Source organism: Neofelis nebulosa, chromosome 1, assembly GCF_028018385.1.
Source record: "Neofelis nebulosa isolate mNeoNeb1 chromosome 1, mNeoNeb1.pri, whole genome shotgun sequence".
In the NCBI taxonomy this organism is placed as follows: Eukaryota; Metazoa; Chordata; class Mammalia; order Carnivora; family Felidae; genus Neofelis; species Neofelis nebulosa.
The window spans coordinates 216,133,294-216,156,942 of NC_080782.1; the positions used below are offsets into that span (position 1 = coordinate 216,133,294).

Sequence of the window (23,649 nt, forward strand, 5' to 3'; positions counted from 1 at the left end):
CATCAATGATTCCCTAACAGAATTTCATTGGAATTGCACCTCATGCATCATTTCACTTGACAAATTATGTTTATGAGATAGCATTTTCCTCTCCAAGGATATTGTATACCTTTTCATTTGTTAAAGTGATCATTTTCATGGCTTTTCAGGGTCTTAAGTTTTCTTTGTATAGACATTGTACATTTCTTCTTGCATTCATTCTAGGAAATGCATCTTTTTATTGCAATTTTGTTTTATTTATTTATTTTACACTTTAAGGCATGCCACATGTTTGTTGCAATTCACAGATGTGATGAAACACTGAGCATGTGCTCCTTGGTTTTGCGGTCTGGCTCTGCACAGTGTGGTACTGTGATTTGAGATGGGGTCTTCCATTATTATCTAATTGGTGGTTGATCATACAGAAGTTGTTTATTTATATTAATTTTGTAGTAGTTATCTCCCTCAATTTAACTTTATTGTTTAGTTTTTCATTTGATTTTTGGTTTCAGAGGTTTATAACTCACATCATATGCAAAGATTTTACTTCTTCATTTCAAATGTGGATTTCTCTTGCCTGTTTACAACATCTAGTACCTCAGTCTAAACAATGTTAAATAACAGCGGTGTTAACGGACATTCTTTTCTTATTTATGACTTCCGTGCAAATGTTTCTAGAGTTTTTCCACTAGGTATGAAACTATTTTGTTGATGGAGATGGGTATTTTTTATAATCATGCTAAAGAGGGATCTACATATGCTTACTTAATTGAATTTTTAAATCAATATACCACATAACTTTACTCATATGTGTAATTCGAGAAACACAACAGATGAACATAGGGGAAGGGAAGAAAAAATACGATAAAAACAGAGAGGGAAGCAAACCATAAGAGACTCTTAAATACAGAGAACAAACAGAGGATTGCCAGAGGGGAGGTGGGTGGGTGGGGATGGGTTAAATGGTGATAGGCATTAAGGAGGGCACTTTTGGGGAGGAACACTGGGTGTCATATGTAAGAGATGAATCACTGGGTTCTACTCCTGAAGCCAAGACGACACTGTATGTTAACTAGTTTGAATACGGATAGATAGGAAGGAAGGAAGGAAGGAAGGAAGGAAGGAAGGAAGGAAGGAAGGAAGGAAGGAAGGAAGGAAGGAAGGAAGGAAGGAAGGAAGAAAGAAAGAAAGAAAGAAAGAAAGAAAGAAAGAAAGAAAGAAAGAAAGAAAGAAAGAAAGAAAGAAAGAAAGAAAGAAAGAAAGAAAGAAAGAAAGAAAGCCAGCCAGCCAAGTTTTATCAACTGCCTGTTTGGTTATCTATATTATTATAGTATTTCACCAATGTACATCTATGTACTTTGATACATTATGATGCATGTTCTTATGCCAAACCAGCTGCATATCACTCAAATACATTTCACATGGTCATGCTGTAGTATCTTCTAAAGCTATTGAATGCTGCTTCATTTTTTTTTTTTTATTTAGGATAATTGTCTTACTATTGAAAAGGAAAATTTGTAACTTTATTTTTTGGTAAACTTTTTCAGTATTTGGAGACAATGTTATGTTCACTTCATAAAAAAAATCTTTGGAAGAATTTATTTCCCTATGATCTGTAAAAGTAGAAATTGCATAGAAATTATCTGCAATACCAGATAACATCTTTTTCAATGAAGGAAGAACTTTTCTTTCCTTCACTTCTTTCTCCTGCCCCCAACTTCAACCGTGGTGGAGGCAGTCAGCTAAGTCGGGTAGAGTGAAGGGGTGTGCATGAAGATAAGGCACATATAACTGGAATGGATAGAAATTGATATTGTTCACCTCTCCTAGTCTTAGATTCCCAGCTCAAAGAAGCAGTATAAAGCTGGGGGACAGGAGAATATCAAACTTCAATTGAAGTTCAGATTTTTATTATTAAACTGGGCTGCATCCTTAAATTGCTGAACTGAGACTATTCTTGTGACTTGAAGCGACTGGGGACTTTTTATAATCTAAGAGTTCCCAGAAAATCTCTGGGACTTAAACAAGCACACTGAATTGGTTTGAAAGGGCCATGGGAGGAAACATAAAGCTATTTTATGATTGTACCCTGTTGAGTTCATCTTTTGCTATCTGACAGTTACACCTGCCTAGAACACTATGAGGAATGATTAAAAACAGTGCAGGTTGTTGAAAGGAATACAACAATGAAAAAAACAACAATAAAAAACCTCTTGGCTTCCTCACGGCGAACTCGCAACACAGAGCTCTTTCCTCCACTTCCATTTAAATAAATTGTAAACCCGACCTAGAAGATACTCTAGGAAAGATTTTGCCAATAGTATATCATCTTTCTCAAAACAGCCATCGTGGCTCACGGATGTCAGAAAGAAATGGCTGGTGGAGAGAACATATGGGCAAAGAGGTATCAGCCGCATTATCTTGGGAGTGAAGACATCCCTTGACTCCTTATTCTATTGCTCTCTGATATTTATAATTCAGCTACCCGCCCCCCGCCCTGAAGAAGTTACCGAAACCACAAAGCAATAATTCTCTGATGACTTCAATTAACTAAGGAACAATTCAGTTTTGACAGGTATTCGGGAAACTTAGCTTTGCATTTGTACATCCCAAGCTTGTGAAGGATTATGTTAACTAAACATCTGCAGGAGTTGGCACAGCTGTTGGGAGACTACTCCTATTCTTTCTTTTTTGCAGTCTTTCAAAATTTTTCTTATTTATTTATTCCCCCTGAATGCTCATTCCTCATTCCCATTGCGCTTCCTCCTTCAATCAGCAACAATTCATTTGAAGTGTATCCACTCATTTTGTGTGTTCTAGCAAAGGATGGACTATTTTATGTGAATGTATCTTAAATGCCTACTAGACAGTCCTGATCTAGACCACAATAAACACTAACCTATCACACATCTAGATGGGGCATTCGTTGCCTGGTTTTCTGTGTCAATTTTTATTGCTTTCCAGAACTGCAAATAGCAACATGCTCAAAGGTAGGCATTTCATGTTTTTATATTTGTTCCTCCCTGTCTTTATTTCTCTGAAGTATGAAAGGGAAGAAAGATACAAGACTATTTGGAGACAACATGTATTTTTCCACAATGGAAAAAATTAATATTACACAGCCCAAGTCAATGCAAAAAGATAAAAAGAAATAAGTTCTTTCTTTCCTTTTGTACCTCTCATCTTCATATTTATGTACATGTAATATATAAGTACGTGAGTATGTGTGTGTAATGAAGAGACTAAACTGTCTTATTTGCAGTTAATATGATTTTCAACTAGAAAACCGACAGCTTAATTAGAAGTCAGAAAGTCAGTAGAGTATCCAAATGAAAGATAAACCTACAAAAATCAGTAGTTTTCCCGTATAGAAGCAACAACTAATTAGAAAATGAAATGGAAATATCATACACATAATAGCCACAGGTACTGTAAAATACTCAGAAATGAACATATACAAAAAGTATATAAACCCATATTAAAAAAGATAAAACCTTACTAAAAGATATAAAAGAATTCTTTTTTTTTTTTTAACGTTTTTTATTTTTTATTTTTGGGACAGAGAGAGACAGAGCATGAACGGGGGAGGGGCAGAGAGAGAGGGAGACACAGAATCGGAAACAGGCTCCAGGCTCCGAGCCATCAGCCCAGAGCCCGACGCGGGGCTCGAACTCACGGACCGCGAGATCGTGACCTGGCTGAAGTCGGACGCTTAACCGACTGCGCCACCCAGGTGCCCCAGATATAAAAGAATTCTTGATTAAGAGACATACAGTGCTCCTCACAGAGACAATTCAATATGATGACGGCACCTATTCCTCCCATTCTGTATATTCAATGCAATCCTAATAAAAACCTCAGACAGTATTACAAACAGAATTTAATACGAACGCCCGAATATTCATTTGAGTGGGGAATCAAGAAGTAGCCAAAAAGTTTTGAAACAAAGTGCTTGCCACGATAGTACCTCAGAATGTAACTACATTTGGAGGTAGGGTCTTTAAAGAGGTAGTTAAGTTAAAAAGAGGTCATTGGGGGCGCCTGGGTGGCGCAGTCGGTTAAGCGTCCGACTTCAGCCAGGTCACGATCTCGCGGTCCGTGAGTTCGAGCCCCGCGTCGGGCTCTGGGCTGATGGCTCGGAGCCTGGAGCCTGTTTCCGATTCTGTGTCTCCCTCTCTCTCTGCCCCTCCCCCGTTCATGCTCTGTCTCTCTCTGTCCCAAAAATAAATAAAAAACGTTGAAAAAAAAAATTTAAAAAAAAAAAAAAAAAAAAAGAGGTCATTGGAAGTGGTTCATAATCGAATATAAATAGTGTCCTTCTAAGAAGAGAAAATTAGGATGCAGACATACGTAGAGGAAGGATCATGTGAGTACATAGTGAGACGGCAGCCATCTACAAGTCAAAGAGAGAAGCCTCAGAAAACCACACTCCTGTTGACACCTAGGTCTTGGACTTCTAACCCCCAGAACTGTGAGAAAATAAATTTGCTAAGCCACCCGGTCTGTGATACCTTGTTATGGCAGCCACGGCAAACTAATACAGACTGCTGAACTTCATTTACGGCACAGGCCAGCAACCTTCTGCCAAGGGCCAGACAGTAAGTAATTTTGGCTTAGTGTTGCATAGATTTTCAATGGCTATGACTCAACTCTGCCACTGTAGGATGAAAGCAGCCATAAGCAATATGTAAATAAGTAGACGGCGCTTATTCCAGTAAAACCTTACTTATGAAAACACGCACACAGCTGGATTTGACCAAGGGACCGGAGTTGCTGACTTCCGACTTACAGTGGCCAGGTTCAATTTCATTCAGTGATGGCAGCAGCAGTGCCAGTTGGTGCGACGGTCAAAGCCACCTTCGGCACATCTGTCTGCAGGGTCGACAGCGGCTGCGGCACCATCTTGATGAAATCTCTCTTGCTGCCCAGCCCACAGCATTTCTTTGGTTTTCATTCATTTTTGAAGCCCACTACTCCAGCTTCTAGTCAGTACTGACTCTGACATTTCCTTAGTGGAAGGAAATGGATTAGAAAACTATTTGCTGAAGGTCGTAGGTCTTCTGTTGCTTCCAACTGAGAATACAGATTGATACAGAGGCCAGTTTATGCGCAACCACCAAATTTAAAAAAGAAGAAAATGTCCTTTGATCCATCAACAGAAAAATCTTGGAAGAAATAACGTCATGTAGATGCAAAGAATATGTATAAGAATGTTGATTTCAGCCTTTTTATAAGGTTGGCATGACCCAGGATTTCATTCTTGCCCCACATCTCTATCTTCTCTTACTCCCTAAGTGATTTTACTTGGGCACCTATCCTTAAACATCATCTGTAAATGTTGACAACCTCTAAATTTATAACCCAGTCTGGACTTCTCCTATGAATTCCAGAACCCCATATGCAACTCTCTACTTACTATCTCCTTGTGGACCTTTAACAGATTTTTCGCATTTAATATATCCATTGCTCAAGAACAGAACAATGGAGTCATCCTTGATTCTTTTATGCTCACATGCTACATCTGATCCCATTGGCTCTACTTTCAAAATGCTCCCAGAATTCAACCACTTCATCCCTGCCAGCATCATCCAAGCCGCCATTTTCTCTTGCCTAGATAACGGCAAGAACCCCTGTGTCTGCCTTCATTTCCCTCGGTCTATACTCAATAGTTTGATGATGTTAAAATGTGAAATTCTGTCCCTTCTCTGCTAAAAATTTCAATACCTTTCCAACTCGCCCAGTGTTAAAGCCAAACTCTGTACCAGAAGACCTAGAAGAACTACGTAATCTGATACCTTTTCCTCCTTAACATTGTCTTCTACTGCTATTCCCCTTGTTCACTCCACTCCAGCCACACTGGCTTCCTTGCTGTTTCTCAGAGCCTTTGTTCATCCTGTTCCTGTTCCTGTTCCCTCTGCCTTGAATGTTCTTCCCCCAGACAGAGACAAGACTGGAGCTCCTGCTTCCTTTAGGTCTTTGCTCAAATATTATCTTCTCAAAAAGGCCTTAACTGAACACTCTCTAAAATTCCAACTCTCTACCCACAACAGTTCATATCTCTCCTCACTGCTATATTGTTTTCTTTCTTCATTATATATATTTACCTACTTAGCTTGTCTATCTTCTCCAGTAGACTCCACAAGGGCAGGAATTTTTGTTTAGTTTGTTCACTATTGAATCCCTAGTGCCTAAACTAATGTGTGGTAGGTCGTGGGCACTCAAAAAATATTTGTTCAATGAATAAATGAATGAATTGAAAAAAATGGAAACATAGTAAGTGCCCATTAATGGTGATTAAATAAATTATGGTAGATCCATAAAAGGGCAGGATAGAATAAAAATGCTGAAATCAGATTACCTGAAATAAAGTTTTATCTCTGATACTTGCTAACTCTGTGGTCTTGGGAAACCTACCCAATCTCTTATTTTCCTCATCTCCAAAATGAAGATAATAAAAATATCTACCCTTTAGGACTGGCATAATGATAAATGGGATTATCATATTAAATGCTTAGCACAGATGCTGACTTACAACAAATGCCTAAATAATGTCAACTGTCATTTTCACAATGGGATACTATACAACTGTTAAAGGCACAACACTGATTTACATGCATGGATATCAGAGATCATAGATGTTAAAAGAAAAAAGATATCCTAAAACAAATATGTATAGTCTGACCTCACTTATGTATTATAAAATCTCTCCAGGCCTGTGTGGACGATTAAAATATGTGAGAAAAAAACCAAACCAGACTTTTATCAATAGCTAGTTCTAATGAAAAGATTAGATGGAGGGCTATGAAGGAGACTTTAACTTTCTGTTCCATATATGTCTTTGTTGTTTGAATTACTTGACTGAATTATTCACAATGGGCACCAAGCTATTCATTTTTTTTGTATGTAAAAACTTAAAACTGGGGTAAAAGATTGCTCCTATGCCTGTCTGCCAAGCCACTTTCCAAGAGGATGGTCCAGATCTGTGAGGTATGATTTTAAGGGTGTTAGGAAAAGAGTCTGACTGGACTTCTTATCAAAGCATATGAATCACTAGAAATTCATTCCTCCATTTATAAGCAAATATTTAAGGCCCTTTCTATATCTTATATTGTCCCCGAATAGAAAACCAGAAAGGAAAGAATATGCTTTCACAAACTGTACTTCCTCCCTGTCCCCCTCCTAAGATTTCAAAATAACTCTTAGAACCTTGCCCCTTTGTTTCTCTTCTAAAATGCAACCTAGAGGGGCACTTGGGTGGCTAAGTTGGTTAAGTGTCCAACTTTAGCTCATGGCCTTGATCTCATGGTTTCAGGAGTTCCAGCCCCTCATCGGGCTCTGTACTGACAGTTCAGAGCTGGAGTCTGCTTTGGATTCTGTGTCTCCCTCTCCCTGGCCCTCTCCCACTCATTCTCTGTCTGTCTCTGTCTCTCTCTCTCTCTCTCAAAAATAATTAAACTTAAAAAATAAGATAAACTAAGATAAAATAAAATAAAATAAAATAAAATAAAATAAAATGTAAACTAGAAACTGAAGTCAGTCCTAGTGTCTCACTGTCACTTCAGTGTCACAAATGCCTGACCAGTGAGAGCAGCAGAACATGTCTAAGTAGCAATTTTGCAGTGACCATCTCTTATCCTGTTGATAATGAGTAACCAACCCTCCCCTGTTCCCGGGTTTGAGATCTTGAGCCTTCTCAGACTCTTCTTTCTCCTCACCTCTCACATCCCATCCATTTTTGATAACTAGAAAGTCAACAGACCCCTGGTGAGGACTTACAGTGTGCCAGGCCCAGAGCCTGGGGCTGTGGAGACACAAGACATTGGGTGTGGTCTTTGTCTTTGAAGTGCTCACAGTCTGGTGGGGAAATGGACAGGTAAGCAAACAACACATCCTACAAAGTGTTATGGAAACAGAAGAACAACCACTTTTCCTCCAATAGTAGTATCTCCTGCATCCATTCCTTCTGCTACCTCTCTTATCCAAGTCCCTTGGCTGCAATGGTTCCTTAGCTCATCTCTCCATTCTCAAGATCTCTCCAGTCCAATTCACTCTATGCAAGGCAGCCAAATGAACTTTCTCAAGTCATGATTTGTAGTTTACTTCATGATCTTACATGATCTTCCTTTCCTCCAACGGTCAAAAAAAAAAAAAAAAAAAAAAAAAAGCCTTCTTAGTTTCTCTTTGCCAACATGATAAAATACAAGTTTCTTTACCTCAGGGTCAAGGCCAGCACATGGTGTACTCTTAATATACCGATGAATGAATAAATCAACGAATGAATGAATAAATCAACGAATGAGTGAATGTGGACTGAATTCTCTATTCAAATTTATTTTATATTTATCTGGCTCTAATCATACTACTTCATCAACAAGGATATAAATTCTGTCCCCAGAGCACATGAGCACATTCCTGTCTATGTCTCTTTCTGGTGCCACCCTTCCTATGTCTCCAGACTCCTTTCCTAAATGCCTCCTTCCTAACTGCCAACACTCGAAAGCTCAGCTCTGGGCCCACCTCTTCAGTGGAGTCTTGCCCAAACACCACGCTCTTCCAAATGTCTTTAAAACTCCTTGTCTGAGCCATTCATTTGTTACTTTGGAATATGCCACTGGGAATTGTTATCTTTTGATAAATATGCCCTGTCTCTCCAAATAGGATCCCCATAAATTATCAGTCCTCTGAAACTGGAAGTACAATTGTTACCTCTCATATAATAATTACTTAGAGTGCTAAAACAATACATTTAGAAGAGAAAACAACATTTACTCCCAATAGGTATGAATGACACATTCCCACATCCACCTCCACTGCAGGCTCAACAAGGAACCTGATAGGAAATCGCGAGGCAGCAGGCCTCGCTAGTATGGTAATGAATTAGGAACATGCTGATCAACATCTTCTCTCCCATCAACACGACAGAATTACAAATCTATTTCCAGGGCCAGCTCCATTAAACCAACCAGCTGTCACTGGCTATTTCATAATTTATTTGGTTTGATTATTAAAGATTCAGGCATGTTTAAATTGGGAAGCGGGAGAAAAGGACTAAGAGCCTTCCTGGGCTCTTTGTGCTAAATCCATAGCATCCCCCCAATACAGGTCTTCATGACTTTCGAGTTTTGGAGAACAAAGTCTGTGTTTTTATCTCATTCTACAATATTGTTGTTTATTTCATCCCCAAATTCAGGAGCCAAAGGGCATAGGGACGATCTGTTCTACTTGCAACTACAAAGCCACTGAGGCAGGTTGGACCTGCAGACCAGGGGAACTTCTTCCAGTGCTACCACCCCCCCACCCATGAAGATGAGCAGCCCGCCCCCTCCATGCCCGCCCATACCCGAGCACTCCAACACCATGCTGCCAGGCCACCCACCATTGTGTCCCCAAATGTGTGTGTCTGTGCACCCCAAATGGAATAGATCAAGAACAGAATTCTTCAAGATCATGGCTTTTCATCCCTGTCATTCTCATCTTCAGAAGAGCGTCCAGCAAAGAGCAGGCCTATAATGTCTGAACTGAGCAAAAACTGGCAACTTCCTATGGTTTTCAACTTCGTACAATCCTAACACCATTTCAGAAAACACAGGCTGCATACTGTATCTTGCCATAGGAATGCAGGATGCATATTGCAGCTGGGAAAGTTCAAATGGATATTTGAAGATCTCTCAGCAACTACTGGCTAAGGCATTAGCATTAATAAGGCATTTTCATGGGTTACTGGATTAATCCTCACAATGACCTGTGAGTTTGGTACTATTATTCCCATTTTAGAGGTGAAAAAAACAAAAAAAAAAAAAACAAAAAAAAAAAAAAACAAAAACCTAAGACTAAGAGAAGTCAGGGGTAACAGGCAGAATAATGACCTTTCAAGAATATCATGCCCTAATTGCTGGCACCTATAAAAGCTACCTTCTAAGGAGAAAGGATCTTTGCAGATGGGATTACACTAAAGATTCTGAGATGGAGAGATTATCCTGGATTATCAAGTGAGCCCTAAACGCAATCAAAGGGTCCTTATAAAATGGAAGCAGAGGGAGATTTCACAAACACACATGAGGAAGCAACATGACCACGGAGGCAGAGATTGGTGTGACGCAGCCACAAACCGAGAAGTACTAGCAGCCCCCGGAAGCTAGAAGAGACAAGGAATGGACTGTCCCCCGGAGCCTTCAGAGGAGTACATCCCAGCGGACACCCTGATCTGGGGCCAGTGGAACTGATTTTGGACTTCTAGCTTCCAGAACTATAGAAGACTAAAGTTCTGTTATCTTAAGTCACAGGGTGTGTGGCGATTTGTTTTGCACAGGAAACTACTGCCTTGAGGAACAGGCCTAAAGTCAAATAGTAAGAGGTTCACCCAGCATTCAAATCCAGGCCCTGTGATTTTATTTTTTTTTATATGAAATTTATTGTCAAATTGGTTTCCATACAACACCCAGTGTTCGTCCCAACAGGGGCCCTCCTCAATGCCCATCACCCACTTTCCCCTCCCTCCCACCCCCCATCAACCCTCAGTTTGTTCTCAGGTCCTCTGATTTTAAATCCCAAATCCGTTTCCCTATTTCACATGGCCAGGGATGCTGAGAACACGACCCAATCCCTGGCTATGGCGAGGAGCTTTAGGAAGCTATATTAGCTTTTCAACTTTCCAGACTGGTAAAGATGGCTTACTCCTTCACATTGGACGTATCTTTATGTGACATGCCCAGTACTTACATAAAGTACTTTATATGCATTATATCTTCCAATATTCTCAACATTAAGAATTACATGCAATTGTTATAGCTGTGAAAAATGGAAAAATGGAGGCACACGGAGGTTAAATTACTTACTTGAGATCCCATACACTTTAAATGATTTGCATACCTAAGCATAAATATGGCAGGATAATATTTTTGTAACTTTTAATCAGATTCAACCTCCTCCCCCCAGCCTTCTCCCTCTTTGGAATTCCTTCATATGTTCCACAAGGTGTTTCCCCCAACTCCAGTGATACATTATGAATTACTCACGACCTTAGGAATAGGAAAGCAGAGGAGAGAACAATGGAGTCAAATATATTACTTACGTTTGACAAGCTGAAGTGCAGGTAAAAGATGGTACAAATTTGGAACAATAGGACCTTTGGTACCCCCACGTCATTCAGTGCAGAAAATAATTTCATGGCTGGTGAGATGGCAGGAGGAGAGATCTCATGGACAGGAATACAGGACCACTGAGAAGCTACTCAGATCTGCCGCCCAAGAGCTTCATGGCAGCACAGCCAGGGTTCAGACCCCAACAGTCTGGGTGTTACCCACCAAATGATAAGCGAGACTGATGCTCATTTGACCTTTGTACACTTCCATTCAACCCACCTGATAGGGACAGTCACCGCTCCCCAATTTCGATGGCTTGGGTCACTCACACAAGTAACCACAAACACATGGAAAGGAAGATGGGGCCCTGATATCTGGAAGGATAGGGCAATGGGGTAAGGAGAGTCCCTAGGACCAAATCAAAGCATTTTGCAGTCTCCCCTGGGATTCCCCGAGTCCTGTCACTCCCACCCCTTTCACTAAGGCAATCAGCAACCAACCAATTAGACCACGAATGCATTCAATGGTCCTATTGCACATTATCAGGGGTGGAGAAATCTGGCTCAATGGGGTTCTTCTGCTGGGAATCTGTTACGGAAAGCGATGCTAATTTGTAGTGTCTTCTATTTCTCCAAAGTACTCAGAGATTTTGATATTCAATCTTTTATTCATACACCCTACTGTGGGGTCTTTTAGGTCATCCTGCAGATCTCTCTTCTACCTCATTCTTCTCTAACAAGTGGTTTGTTGGCAAACCAGTTGCATTCATGGAGCAATTTATACACTTAGCCTCACTTCTCTTTGCTCTACCAATAATAAGGGTCCCATCCATTTAACCTAGTGCTAGACCTAGCAACAATTTAAGAACTCGAAAGGGCAAAGCACCAATTATAGTACAGAAGGCTTGGTCGGCTGGGTGAGGAGGAAATAGCAAGCTTGACCTTTCAGACTTAAGCTAACATGTAGATCACCAGGGTCCATTTACAAGTCAAAGACATTTTCCAAACCACCTCAAAGAATTAACAATATATCCCTATCATAAGAGAATTCAGAGATTTTTTGTAATCTACAGAACCAGACTCAAAGCATGTATATATTTACTTCTAAACATTTTTCATTTCCTGGGGAGATTTGAGGAACTCTAAAAGAAAGAGAAATGGCATAATATGCTATAAAAGGAAAACACTGAGCAAACAAGCTGTAAGCAGCCCTCCATTTGGTTAATATGGCATAGTGTTTACAACATTCTTTTCTTCACCACTATCTCACAAATATTTTGTCCAAATTTCTATAGTATATATGTTTAGCCACAGACCGAGCATGAAGGAGAACAAGCTTTGAGTCACTGGCCGTCTAGAAGCAACAAGTTCTCTTTCCAATGTCTACCCAAGAGGCATTTACCCTGCCATAGTCACATCTTCTCATTAGATGCTCCTGAAGCACTGGATCATTCCTGCTCAAAGGCAAGTCCACTAAAGTGACCAATCTTTGCCCTGTGGGAGGAAACAGCTTACTCCACACAGGAATTATTAAAGTCTCAGTTGATATATAGCAACATCTTTGAGTAGAAACCACAAGCAGCACATAGAAGAGTTAGTCTTCACATTAGTACTCTGCCATCACACCATGAAAAAGTTCGTCCTCCTTTTTAAAGTCCTCCTACTTAGCTTTTAACACCTTTCTATAGGGTGAATCACCCTTGCAAGTATTATCATCATTTACTAGGCACCCATACCATTTGAGATCATGATGTTTCTTGACATGCATCTATCTGGCAGAAGTATTCCAAATGTATTGAGTCACTGCTATTATTCTTCCAAAGTTGGAACTACCACAAAGGAAGTGTATACTTGACCTGAACTCTTGAGAGCTGACTCTTTTAAGTAAGTATAAACAGAGCGGAAACCCTGTCATCAGAGAAGCATTTGCAAAAGGGAGACCAAGTCAGAACATGAGCAGCAGATGGGGCTTGAGAGCCAAGAATGAAAAACCCAGGAATGCATCCAAACTCTGTAAATCATTATTGACTTAGCTTCATGCCGTCTTAATGACTTTTACTACCTCTTGGTTCCAATTCGAAGTGCATATTAAAGCAAGCAACATTGCAAAGACCAGAGGGGCTAGAATAGTAAACTACCCGTGGCTTAGTAATCGTTATGCATTAATTATTCAGGAGCTGGAGCTACTCTTTGCAAACATTAAAACCAGTGACAGCAAAGAAATATGCCTTCCGTTTGGAGGATGGGAAGGAGTAGTACTATTTGGGGTTGATGCTGGCACAATATTTAGCAGAGCATGACAGGTTTAGTAGATAAATAATGTGATGTAGTATCATGCAAACTGTTAGCAATGTATTGGAAGGCTCAAGTATTCCCTGTAGGGCATTTACATTGGATTTGCTATGATTGCAATATCTGCACAGTGATGCATTACGTGTTTTATTCTCTTTATTATATGTTTTCATTACTTTGTGTGTTAGAATGCAATAAAGAAAGCTGAAGCAATAAAGGCTGATTGATAATAATAATTCTGCAAAGATGCAACTTCCTTTCTAAAGCAGTTCCAGAGTCAGAAGAACCAATGGCATCCAGTCATCTGTTCCTTTGTGAAGATTTTATCCTCCTTTCTGATAAAGGAACGGTAATTGGTTTGGAAACAGCTTCTGGTGACAGCTGGCACTCTATGGTAAAGGAGGAGGAAGGTAGGGGAGAATGTGTACCATTTAGAATGCTGAATCCTGCATGTGGTTCAATTCTCTGCTTCTCTTTTTGCTTTCATCTTCTTCAATTAGAGATCAGATGTCCTCTTTTAAAGGAAAAATAAGTACACTTTCAGGATCAGTACTGTCTGGGCTCTCTCACTCTGACAGCCTCTCCTACATTCGAAATTTTAAAACATCTTCCCCAGGGAGGCCCTTTAGTAGCTCTCAAGCCAGGTTCACTGGATTCAGGAATGTGTCACATGTGGCCATGGGTCAGGAGAGGACGAGTCCCAACCTAAGTTGAAAGGAGCTTCCGAGATCCAGACATGGGTGGAAGTGTCTGTAAGGAGTAGATTTTTCACAGAGGTTTTGTTGGGGGTATGTGGTTTTCTTGTGGGCATCCAGGACAAGTGGATGGATATAAGGGGTGGGGGGGCGGCAAGGGGAAGCTGCACGCACAAATTAAATGAAATAGTTCCATAAAGGACCCTGGGGATCCAGAAAAGTAATAGTGTTGGGGAAAAAAAAAAACACAGAATCAGAGCAAACAGTATCCTCCTCACTTCTGTGTCCAGCACAGAATGGATTCATCCCCATCAGGAGGCCTGGGAACACAGCACAGCTCTCAGCTTCCTGAGGGCTTGTGGCTATAAGAGCACAGGGAGAGAGAGAGGGAGAGAGGGAGAGAGGGAGAGAGGGAGAGAGGGAGAGAGGGAGAGAGGGAGAGAGGGAGAGAGGGAGAGAGGGAGAGAGGGAGAGAGAGAGAGAGAGAGAGAGAGAGAGAGAAAGAGGGAGAGAGAGAGAGAGAGAGCGCGCACCTGGTCCTGGTCATGCAGATCAGCATCTTCAGGGAGGCCACCAGCCTTGGAGCCATGGGGAGGCACAGTCTAAATGACTCCAAAAGCAACACACATCAACCAGCAGCACAGTGCAGAGAAGCAGGACTGAGAGCACCTGTGAGGCACCTTCCAAGACCTCCCAGAAATACCGGGGGAGAATTATGCAGGGAACTGCGGTTTTGTATTATGTAGGCACAGGCATGAGTCAGTGAAATTTGGGTTATAACCATTAAGTGGCTTTATTTGTACCCACAAACAGATGAGGCTTTGGGGAAAGTCAGGTTATATGTGAAGTAGAGAGAAAATTACATTTGTGATTGCAAAGGGCAGACAGTCACTCCCAGTATGTGATTTTCTAAAAGGCCCAAGCAATATAGATCACCCTCAGTTAAACACACTAATGGAACAAAACAATAGTATATTCAGGTCAGACCAGTGAGCTGTCACATGTGGGAGTCCCTGCAAAAGATGACAGAAAGGGTAGGGACGCCCAGGGATCACATGAAATGGAGGGCAGTACTTGTAAAATATTGGTCACAAAGGAATGAATGAGGGGCGCCTGGATGGCTCCGTCGGTTAAGCATCCAACTCTTGATTTCGGCTTAGGTCATGATTGCATGGCCACAAGTTCGAGCCCTGCGTCAGGCTCTGCACCAACAGTGCAACAGTGCAGAGCCTGCTTGGGATTTTCTCTCTCTCTTTCTCTCTCTCTCTCTCTCTGCCCTTACCCCACGTGGTGTGCCCTCTGTCTCGAAATAAAGCATTAAAAAAAGAGAATCAACGAGAAAGCCTATTAAAGTGCAGATTGTAGGACCTACTCCCCAGAGGTCCTGATTCAGTCAACTCAGATATTCTTCAAGGCTCCTCCAATGTAATCTGTATAGAAGTGATCTTCAAACCACTCCTGGATAAACACCACCATAGGGGCATCTGACAAAGTATCCATCTGGGTCTACACTACCAAACCAGAACCAGAGCTTTGCCAAGGGAATCACTGCGGCTGTGCCCAGAAGAGATAGAACCCTGTGTAAGACAGAGAATAAAGTGAGGAAGACAGCATGGAATGCTGTAACCAGACGCAGGGTTGGAAAATAGGAAGTCTAGAGAAGCAGAGAGAAGAATGAGTGGGGGCCAGGGCCACGGACCAACAGGGCCATGGGTCACAACTTTTACATGGTGTCCTCAGCCTGATCTCACGAGGTTGGGCTGGACAGTGATGGAAAAGCCTCAAGAGATAACTACATCTGATCATTTATTTCAAGTATTTTTGTAGTCATTGTGTATGGTAGGCACATTTTTCATGTGCCAAACTGCTTTCTGAAATACATTTCTCTTAACTAATGGAATTGTTTGCTATTGAGTACAGATGTGAGTTTGCAGGTACAGTTTTTGAGAAGCTCCGTCTTTCTTCGTAGATGTTTCTTTCTTCGAAACTTACTTTGGGAGGCAGCCTTGTATGACAGAAAGAACATGTGCTTTGGAGGCAGAAAGACTGGAATTCAAATTCGGACTCCACTCACAAAGTGGGTGACACTGAGCAAATTATTCGACCTCTTGGGACATCAGTTGTCTACTCTATAAAGTTGGGATGATTGTACCTAGCCTACAAGTATCTTGTGTGGATTAAGTCAAATAAAATATGTCAAAGTAAAATACAGTTGTGACGCCTCCCTCACGGGGCTTGAGATTTAACAGGCACTGAATAAATGGCAACTCGTAACTAGTATTACCAACCAAGTCTATAGCTTTGAATAAGCCCATCTTTCTAACACTGTGGTTAGCAGCTTATTACACTTTTCCAGATTAAAAGTAAAAGCTGAACTAGTGTTTGTTAATACCTCAGCATAAACATGTACTTATATTTCTAATCCTTATATTAAAACAACATATGACTAATGGTTTTACAGAAATTTCAACACTTGGGGAGGGTTATTATTTTTTCCACATCCTTAATCTAATCCTAGTTTTTCTTAGATTTAAGCAGAATGTGTTCCTTCTACTGGTAATCTCTGATTGGCTTCTGCCTATTTTGCATGCATCCTCCAGATAGGGATGGCCACTTGAGCATAGTCGGTCTGGATAGACCACCCTGGGGTGACAGAAATCCCCCTGCTTCCTTGCTGTCATTTCTTAGTACCAGCCTCTTCTACATTTTCCATTATTTACTTAAGTCCAAGAGGTACTGCCAGCAAGTCTATTCTTTTTTCACCCCAGAGCATATAAGAGGAGCAAGGTAAGAAGTTACAAGAGCAATGGTACCAAACTGGAAGAGCAAAGCCAATCCCTATGCAGCTATTGTTTGTGGGCAATGTCTTGTAGCTTATGGATTACTAGACTATGATTGGCGAATTCCATAAAATGATGAGTTTATAGTATGCTTTGGGAGCTCGGAGTAGGGAGCGACTATGAAAGGCAGGTTCAGTATAGCTTCAAAGAGGAAGTGATATTTAATCTGGGATTACAATGGCAGGAGGGTCATGAGTATTTCAGGCAGTGTGAACAGCATATGCAAAGAAAAGGGCAAGTACCATGTTGTGGTTAAAACTGTGTGTGTGTGTGTGTGTGTGTGTGTGTGCGCGCGCGCGCTCGCGCGCACGCGCGTGTGCACACATCTAGAGGTGGTGATAAAGGATTGAAGGTGAGATCAGAATGGTAGGTTGGGATTAGACAAGGAATGGCTTTTAACCCAAGCTGTAAAGGTAGTACTTTATCCATAAATTTCAACTGGCTGTAAAAAAATATTTCAATAGCAATATGTGCATAAATTGTATAGAACACGAACAGAAGTGAGGAAACCAGTGAAATGCCCAAAGAATTATCTTTTAACTATCGGTACATCTCATAGACCACCCGCATGTCCCATATTAAAACAAAGTAGAAGTGATCCTACCACAGAGGAAAAGGGGTAAAACCAGCCAGCACCCTGTTTTGGTGATTTGTTTTTTAAGTAAATCAAAGTGAAGTTCAGCCGTTGTTAATGCCCCAATTTAAGACCTAGAATTGCATTTTGCTCATTTGAAAGGCCTTTTCTTTTAGAATAAGTATATTTCATTTGAAAATGGATTTTGCAGCTTATTAGTGACCTAGTCCTGCAAAACTAGGATCCTGAAGCCAGCTTCAATGTGATTCCCACAGTATTTTCAAGCTACTTAGAGCTCTTACCACAACTCCACACCGCTGTGGGGGTGGGGGGGCAGGTTACAATTTGGACAAGGGGACCTGAAACTGGGTCTAGAAAGCTGTGCTATGACCTAATATAGAAAAAACAATTACCTTGAAATTTCATAGAATCCATAAAGAAAATCAGGCTGTTTGCATTTTATGGATTCTTTAATTCCCCCAAAATAGCTCCAATTTCCTCCTAACACCCTAATCATACAATCTCTATGATTTTAGACAATTACTGATCAAAGTTTTATTTTCCCAGGCCATTGCTTCCTCTCAAATCCTAAATTTGTTATCAAAACTAGCTTCAGTGACCCTAAGAGACTTCTCAAGAAATTTTTTCCAAGTAAATTATTCAACAGTAAAACAATAATTTAAAAGGGAGAAATTCCTTTTGATCTCTTTTTGAACCATTGAAATGGACTTGGGGTTATTGTCATTGTCAGACTTGTTCAACAATAATCTTCATTCTCTCCACTTATCAAGAAAATGGACAAAATCACCATGTACTTCTGTTACAAATTATAATTTTATAAAACTTTCATTTTGTAAGTGAAATACCATGACTAATTAAAAAAAATGACACTGGGTTTAAATATCACTCTTATTGTAGCAAACATCATCACTTTCTGATGAGTAAATCTCATCAAAGAAACAAGAACAAAGCAAAACGTCATTCACTTTCAAAATTCTATTCAACCTCCTTTTAAAAATTAGGGACAATAAAAGTTCTGAGCTCAACATACCTTATCAGCTTCTCCTGAGAGTCCTCATCGTCCTTTGATCTTTTCTGCCATCTGTAGCTCCACTGTTGATGACAGAACCTCTCTATCCTGGAGACAAGATGGAAGCATGAAAGGATAGTGGATTTGGGGTCCAATTTCAGATCGTGGTTCAAATTTAATCTCATAATAGTTTTGTAAGCTAAAGCCACACAATTAACTCATCTGGCTCGGGTGTGAAATGAAGGTAAAAGTAACCTGCTTCCTACGGGGTGTGTGTCTGTGTATGTGTATTAAACTGCGCTCAATAAACACTTGACAATTTCCAATTACATAAGGGGGAAAGCTCAAACTTCTTACTGCACAAAAGAAGTCTGACCAACAGAACTCACAAAAGAAGTTAGAAGAGATGGATCCACATGTACGTAAATGGACTCAACTGCCCAACTAAAAGACAAAGAATGTTGAACTATATGTTTTTTAAATAGTCACATCTAAAATGAAATTTGCAAAAGGAACATCTAAACACAAACCACAGAAAAATTAAAAATGTAGAAAAATTATGTATTAAGCACGTATTGGTTAATACAACCCAAAGAATTCTGGTATAGTTACAATAATATCAGACAAAAGATCATCTTTAAGAGGAAAAGATTATTGCACTAGTGGAGAGGGCTTCTACATATTTAAAAAAATGTAGAAACACGTAAAAATACTAAAACTCTATAAACCACAATAAAATACCTTCAAATATATACAACAAAAAGCTATAGAATGAAAAGGAAAAATTGATAAAGCAACCATCATCATAGTGAAAGGTTTTAACACACTTCTCTCAGTAATTTAAAGACCAAGTAAACAAAGAATCAGAAAATAGAATATTTGAAGAACACAATTAATATTCCATACATTAACATTAATGTACATAGAATATAATTAGAGAATAAACATTCTATTCAAGTATACATGGACTGTCTATAAAAACTGGCCCTCATAAGGAGTCTCAATAAATTTCAGAGAATCCTATAATAATCTGCATTCTCTGATCTCAATAATACTAAATTACAAATCAGTGAGAGGAGGATTTTTTCAGGCCCATATATTTAGAAAGCTAAAAATATGCTACTTTAGAAAAATGTTTTTAATATTTATTCATTTTTGAAAGAGAGAGAGAGAGAGAGAGAGAGAGAGAGAGAGAGAGAGAGAGAGACTGAGCATGAGTGAAGAAGGGGCAGAGAGAAATGGAGACACAGAATCCAAAGCAGGCTCCAGGTTTTGAGCTGTCAGCACAGAGCCCGATGTGGGGCTCAAACTCACAAACAGCAAGATCATGACCTGAGGCAAAGTTGGATGCTTAACCAACTAAGCCACCCTGGCACCCCTAGAAAGTTAAAAATACACTACTAAATAATTCATGGCTCAATGGAGAAATCATACAAAACATTTGGAAAAATAACAGAAACATTACATCGCAAAATCTGAGGAATGCATTTAAAAAGGTAATTGAAGTTAAAACAAATAATCCTAAAATTTGTATGGAACCACAAAAGACCTCGAATAGCCAAGGAATCTTGAAAAAGACTAACACCATTAGTATTGCAACCCCAGATTTCAAGATATACTACAAAGCTGCAGTAATCAAAACAGTAGGGTGCTGGCACAAAAACAGACACATAGGACAAGAGGACAGAATAGAGAGCCCAGAAATAAACCCACAATTATATGGTCAATTAATCTTCAACAAAGGAGGCAAGGATATGCAATGGGAAAAAGACAGTGTCTTCAATACATGCTGTTGGGAAAACTGGACAGCTACATGCAAAAGATGAAACTGGACCTTGGCTTACACTATACACAAAATAAACAAAAAAAATGGATTAAGGACCTAAACGTGAGAACTAAAACCTTAAAAATCCTAGAAGAGGGACACAGGCAATAATTTCTCTGACATCGGCCATAGCAACATTTTTTCTAGATAGGTCTCTTACGGCAAGGGAAACAAAAACAAAAATAAACTACTGGGACTACGCCAAAATAAAAAAAATAAAGTAAAAAAAAATAAAATTAAAGAAAAGCTTTTGCAGAGCAAAGGAAACCGTCAACAAAACAAAAAGTCAACCTACTGAATGGGAGAAGATACTTGCAAATGACATATTCAGTAAAGGCTTAGTATCAAAAATATATAAAAAGCTTATACAATTCAGCACACAAAAAAACAAGTAAACAAATTTAAAATGGGCAGAAGATATGAACACACATTTCTCCAAAGACATATAGATGGCTAACAAACACATGAAAAGATTCTCAGTATCACTCATCATCAGGGAAATGCAAATCAAAACCACAATGAGACGTCACCTCACACCTGTCGGAGTGGCTAAAACCAACAACACAGGAAACAAGTGTTGGCAAAGATGTGGCTGTAAAGGAACTCTCATGCACTTTTGGCGGGAACGCAAATTGGTACAGCCACTGTGGAAAACAGTACGGAGGTTCCTCCAAAAATTAAAAATAGAATTACTTTATGATCCAGTAATTCCACTAATGGGTATTTGCCCAAAGAATACAGAAACACTAATTTGAAAAGATATATGCACCCCTATGTTTATATCAGTATTATTTACAATAGCCCAATTATGGAAGCAGCCCAAGTGTCCACTGATAGATGAATGGATAAAGAAGATGTGGTGTGTGTGTGTGTGTGTGTGTACGTGTGTATGTATATGTATATATATATTTCTGTTCCAAATTGTGGTTTTGTAAAAACTTTCATTTTATCATAAGTTCAATACCATGACTAATATAAAAAATGACCCTGGGTTTAACCACTTTTATTGTAACAAACAATATATATTTGTGTGCGCGTGTGTGTACCTATATATGTATACGTATATGTATACGTGTATATACATGTATACATATACGTATATGTATATATATATATACATAGGTATACACACACATGCACACACACGCACACACACACAATGGAACATTACTTAGCCCTAAAAAAAAATGAAATCTTGCCATTTGCGATGACATGGATGGATGGAGCTAGAGAATATAATGCTAAGCGAAATAAGTCAGTCAGAGAAAGACAAATGCTGTAAGATTTCACTCATATATGGACTTTAAGAAACAAAACAAGCAAACAAAGAAAAAAAGAGACAAACCAAAGGACAGAATCCTAACTATAGAGAACGAACTGGTGGTTGCCAGAGAAGAGGTGGGTGGGGGAATGGGTGAAATAGGTGAAGGGGATTAAGAGTACACTTATCGTGATGAGCACTGTGTAATGTATGAATTATTGAATTACTGCATTGAACACCTAAAATTGACACAAGACTGTATGTTAACTATACCTGAAGTACAATAAACAAACAAAACCAAGAACAAAATGAAAAAAAGGTAATCGAAGTAACACAGCCATAAATGCTTTTATTAGAGAAAAAGAAAGGGTGAATATAAATAAAGAGTCCAACATAAGGGATTTTTTTTTAAAAAAATTGAAGTAACACAGCCATGAATGCTTTTATTAGAGAAAAAGGGTGAATATAAATAAAGTGTCCAACCTAAGGAATTTAAAAAAAAATTTTAGTATTTTTTAAAAATACTAAAAATAAAGAAAAAAGGAAAATTAAATAGTAAAGATAAGATGAAACAGGAATAAAATAGGAAATGAAGATATTAACAGAGAGGATTAACTGAACAAAAGAATTCTTTTATCTGAGTAGTAAATTTGACCAATTTTAGCAATATTGATCAAGAAAAAATAGAAAAGGTACATTATGAGGAATAAAATTAAGTCATAATTACAAATTCAGCAGAGACTAACAAGATTTCTTTAAGATTATAGTTTTTTGTCAATAAATTCGAAAATATAGGAAAAATCAACAAATTCCCTGAGACAGTTAAATTGTCAAAACTTACTCAAGGGGCGCCTGGGTGGCGCAGTCGGTTAAGCGTCCGACTTCAGCCAGGTCACGATCTCGCGGTCCGTGAGTTCGAGCCCCGCGTCAGGCTCTGGGCTGATGGCTCGGAGCCTGGAGCCTGTTTCCGATTCTGTGTCTCCCTCTGTCTCTGCCCCTCCCCCGTTCATGCTCTGTCTCTCTCTGTCCCAAAAATAAATAAAAAACGTTGAAAAAAAAATTTAAAAAAAAAAAAAAAAAACTTACTCAAGAAAAAAAAATAAAAAACTTGAATATACCCATAACCAATAAAGGCATGGGTCCATCTGAACTTTTTTCATAACGAAACTCCAAGGACAGACAGTTTTATATGCAAGTTCTACCAAATATTTAATAAGCAACTAATTCCTAAATCGGTTTCTTCCTTTTATGTTTTGTTCAACAAATATTTTTCAGCTGAAGGTATAAGCCTGTTCTGTATTTCCTTAGAAAATATTTGGAAGCTTTGTCTATCATATGTACATAGTTATTACATTTAGAATTGATTTTGTATATCCTGTGATGTAGGAATCAATTTTCTATTTTTCCATATCCACTGTGCTTTCTGCCATGTATCAGATTTCAATATATATGTCTGTTTCTGAGCTGTTGTTTCATTGATTCTATATCTATTTATCAATATATACTAATATCCGCTGATATAATTACCACAGTTTTTAATGTTTGCAAGTTGTCTGGCCTCCTTCCTCACCCCACTTCACCCCCCACACCACCCACCACCTCCTTCTTCAGGAACATCTGAGCATCTGGGCTATTTTTACCTCTGTTCATATAAATTTTAAAATACACTTCAAAAGTTCCATAAAAAGTCTTGTTGGGATTTTGACTGGAATTTCTTTTAAAAATGTAGACCAGGGGCGCCTGGGTGGCTCAGTCGGTTAAGCGGCCGACTTCAGCTCAGGTCATGATCTCGCGGCCCGTGAGTTCGAGCCCCGCGTCGGGCTCTGTGCTGACAGCTCAGAGCCTGGAGCCTGTTTCCGATTCTGTGTCTCCCTCTCTCTGACCCTCCCCCGTTCATGCTCTGTCTCTGTCTCAAAATTAAATGTTAAAAAAAATTTTTTTTAAATAAAAAAAAAAATGTAGATCAACTTGGTGAGAACTAATACCTTTATAATATTGAAACTTCTTATGCTAAAATACGGTATACAGCTTCATTTATCACAATCTTTAGGCTTTTTCAATAAAATTGTTGTA

General features: G+C 39.3%; 1 protein-coding gene across 1 annotated transcript in view; it reads left to right on the plus strand.

Annotated features, from left to right (window-relative positions):
- Positions 1–7,844: 7,844 nt before the first annotated feature.
- LOC131492807 (large ribosomal subunit protein uL16-like) overlaps positions 7,845–23,649 on the plus strand; it is a 29,968-nt gene continuing 14,163 nt past the window's right edge. Inside the window, exon 1 of the mRNA XM_058696650.1 lies at positions 7,845–7,852. Coding sequence (XP_058552633.1) covers positions 7,845–7,852 — 8 coding nt within the window. The remainder of the gene's footprint in view (positions 7,853–23,649) is intronic.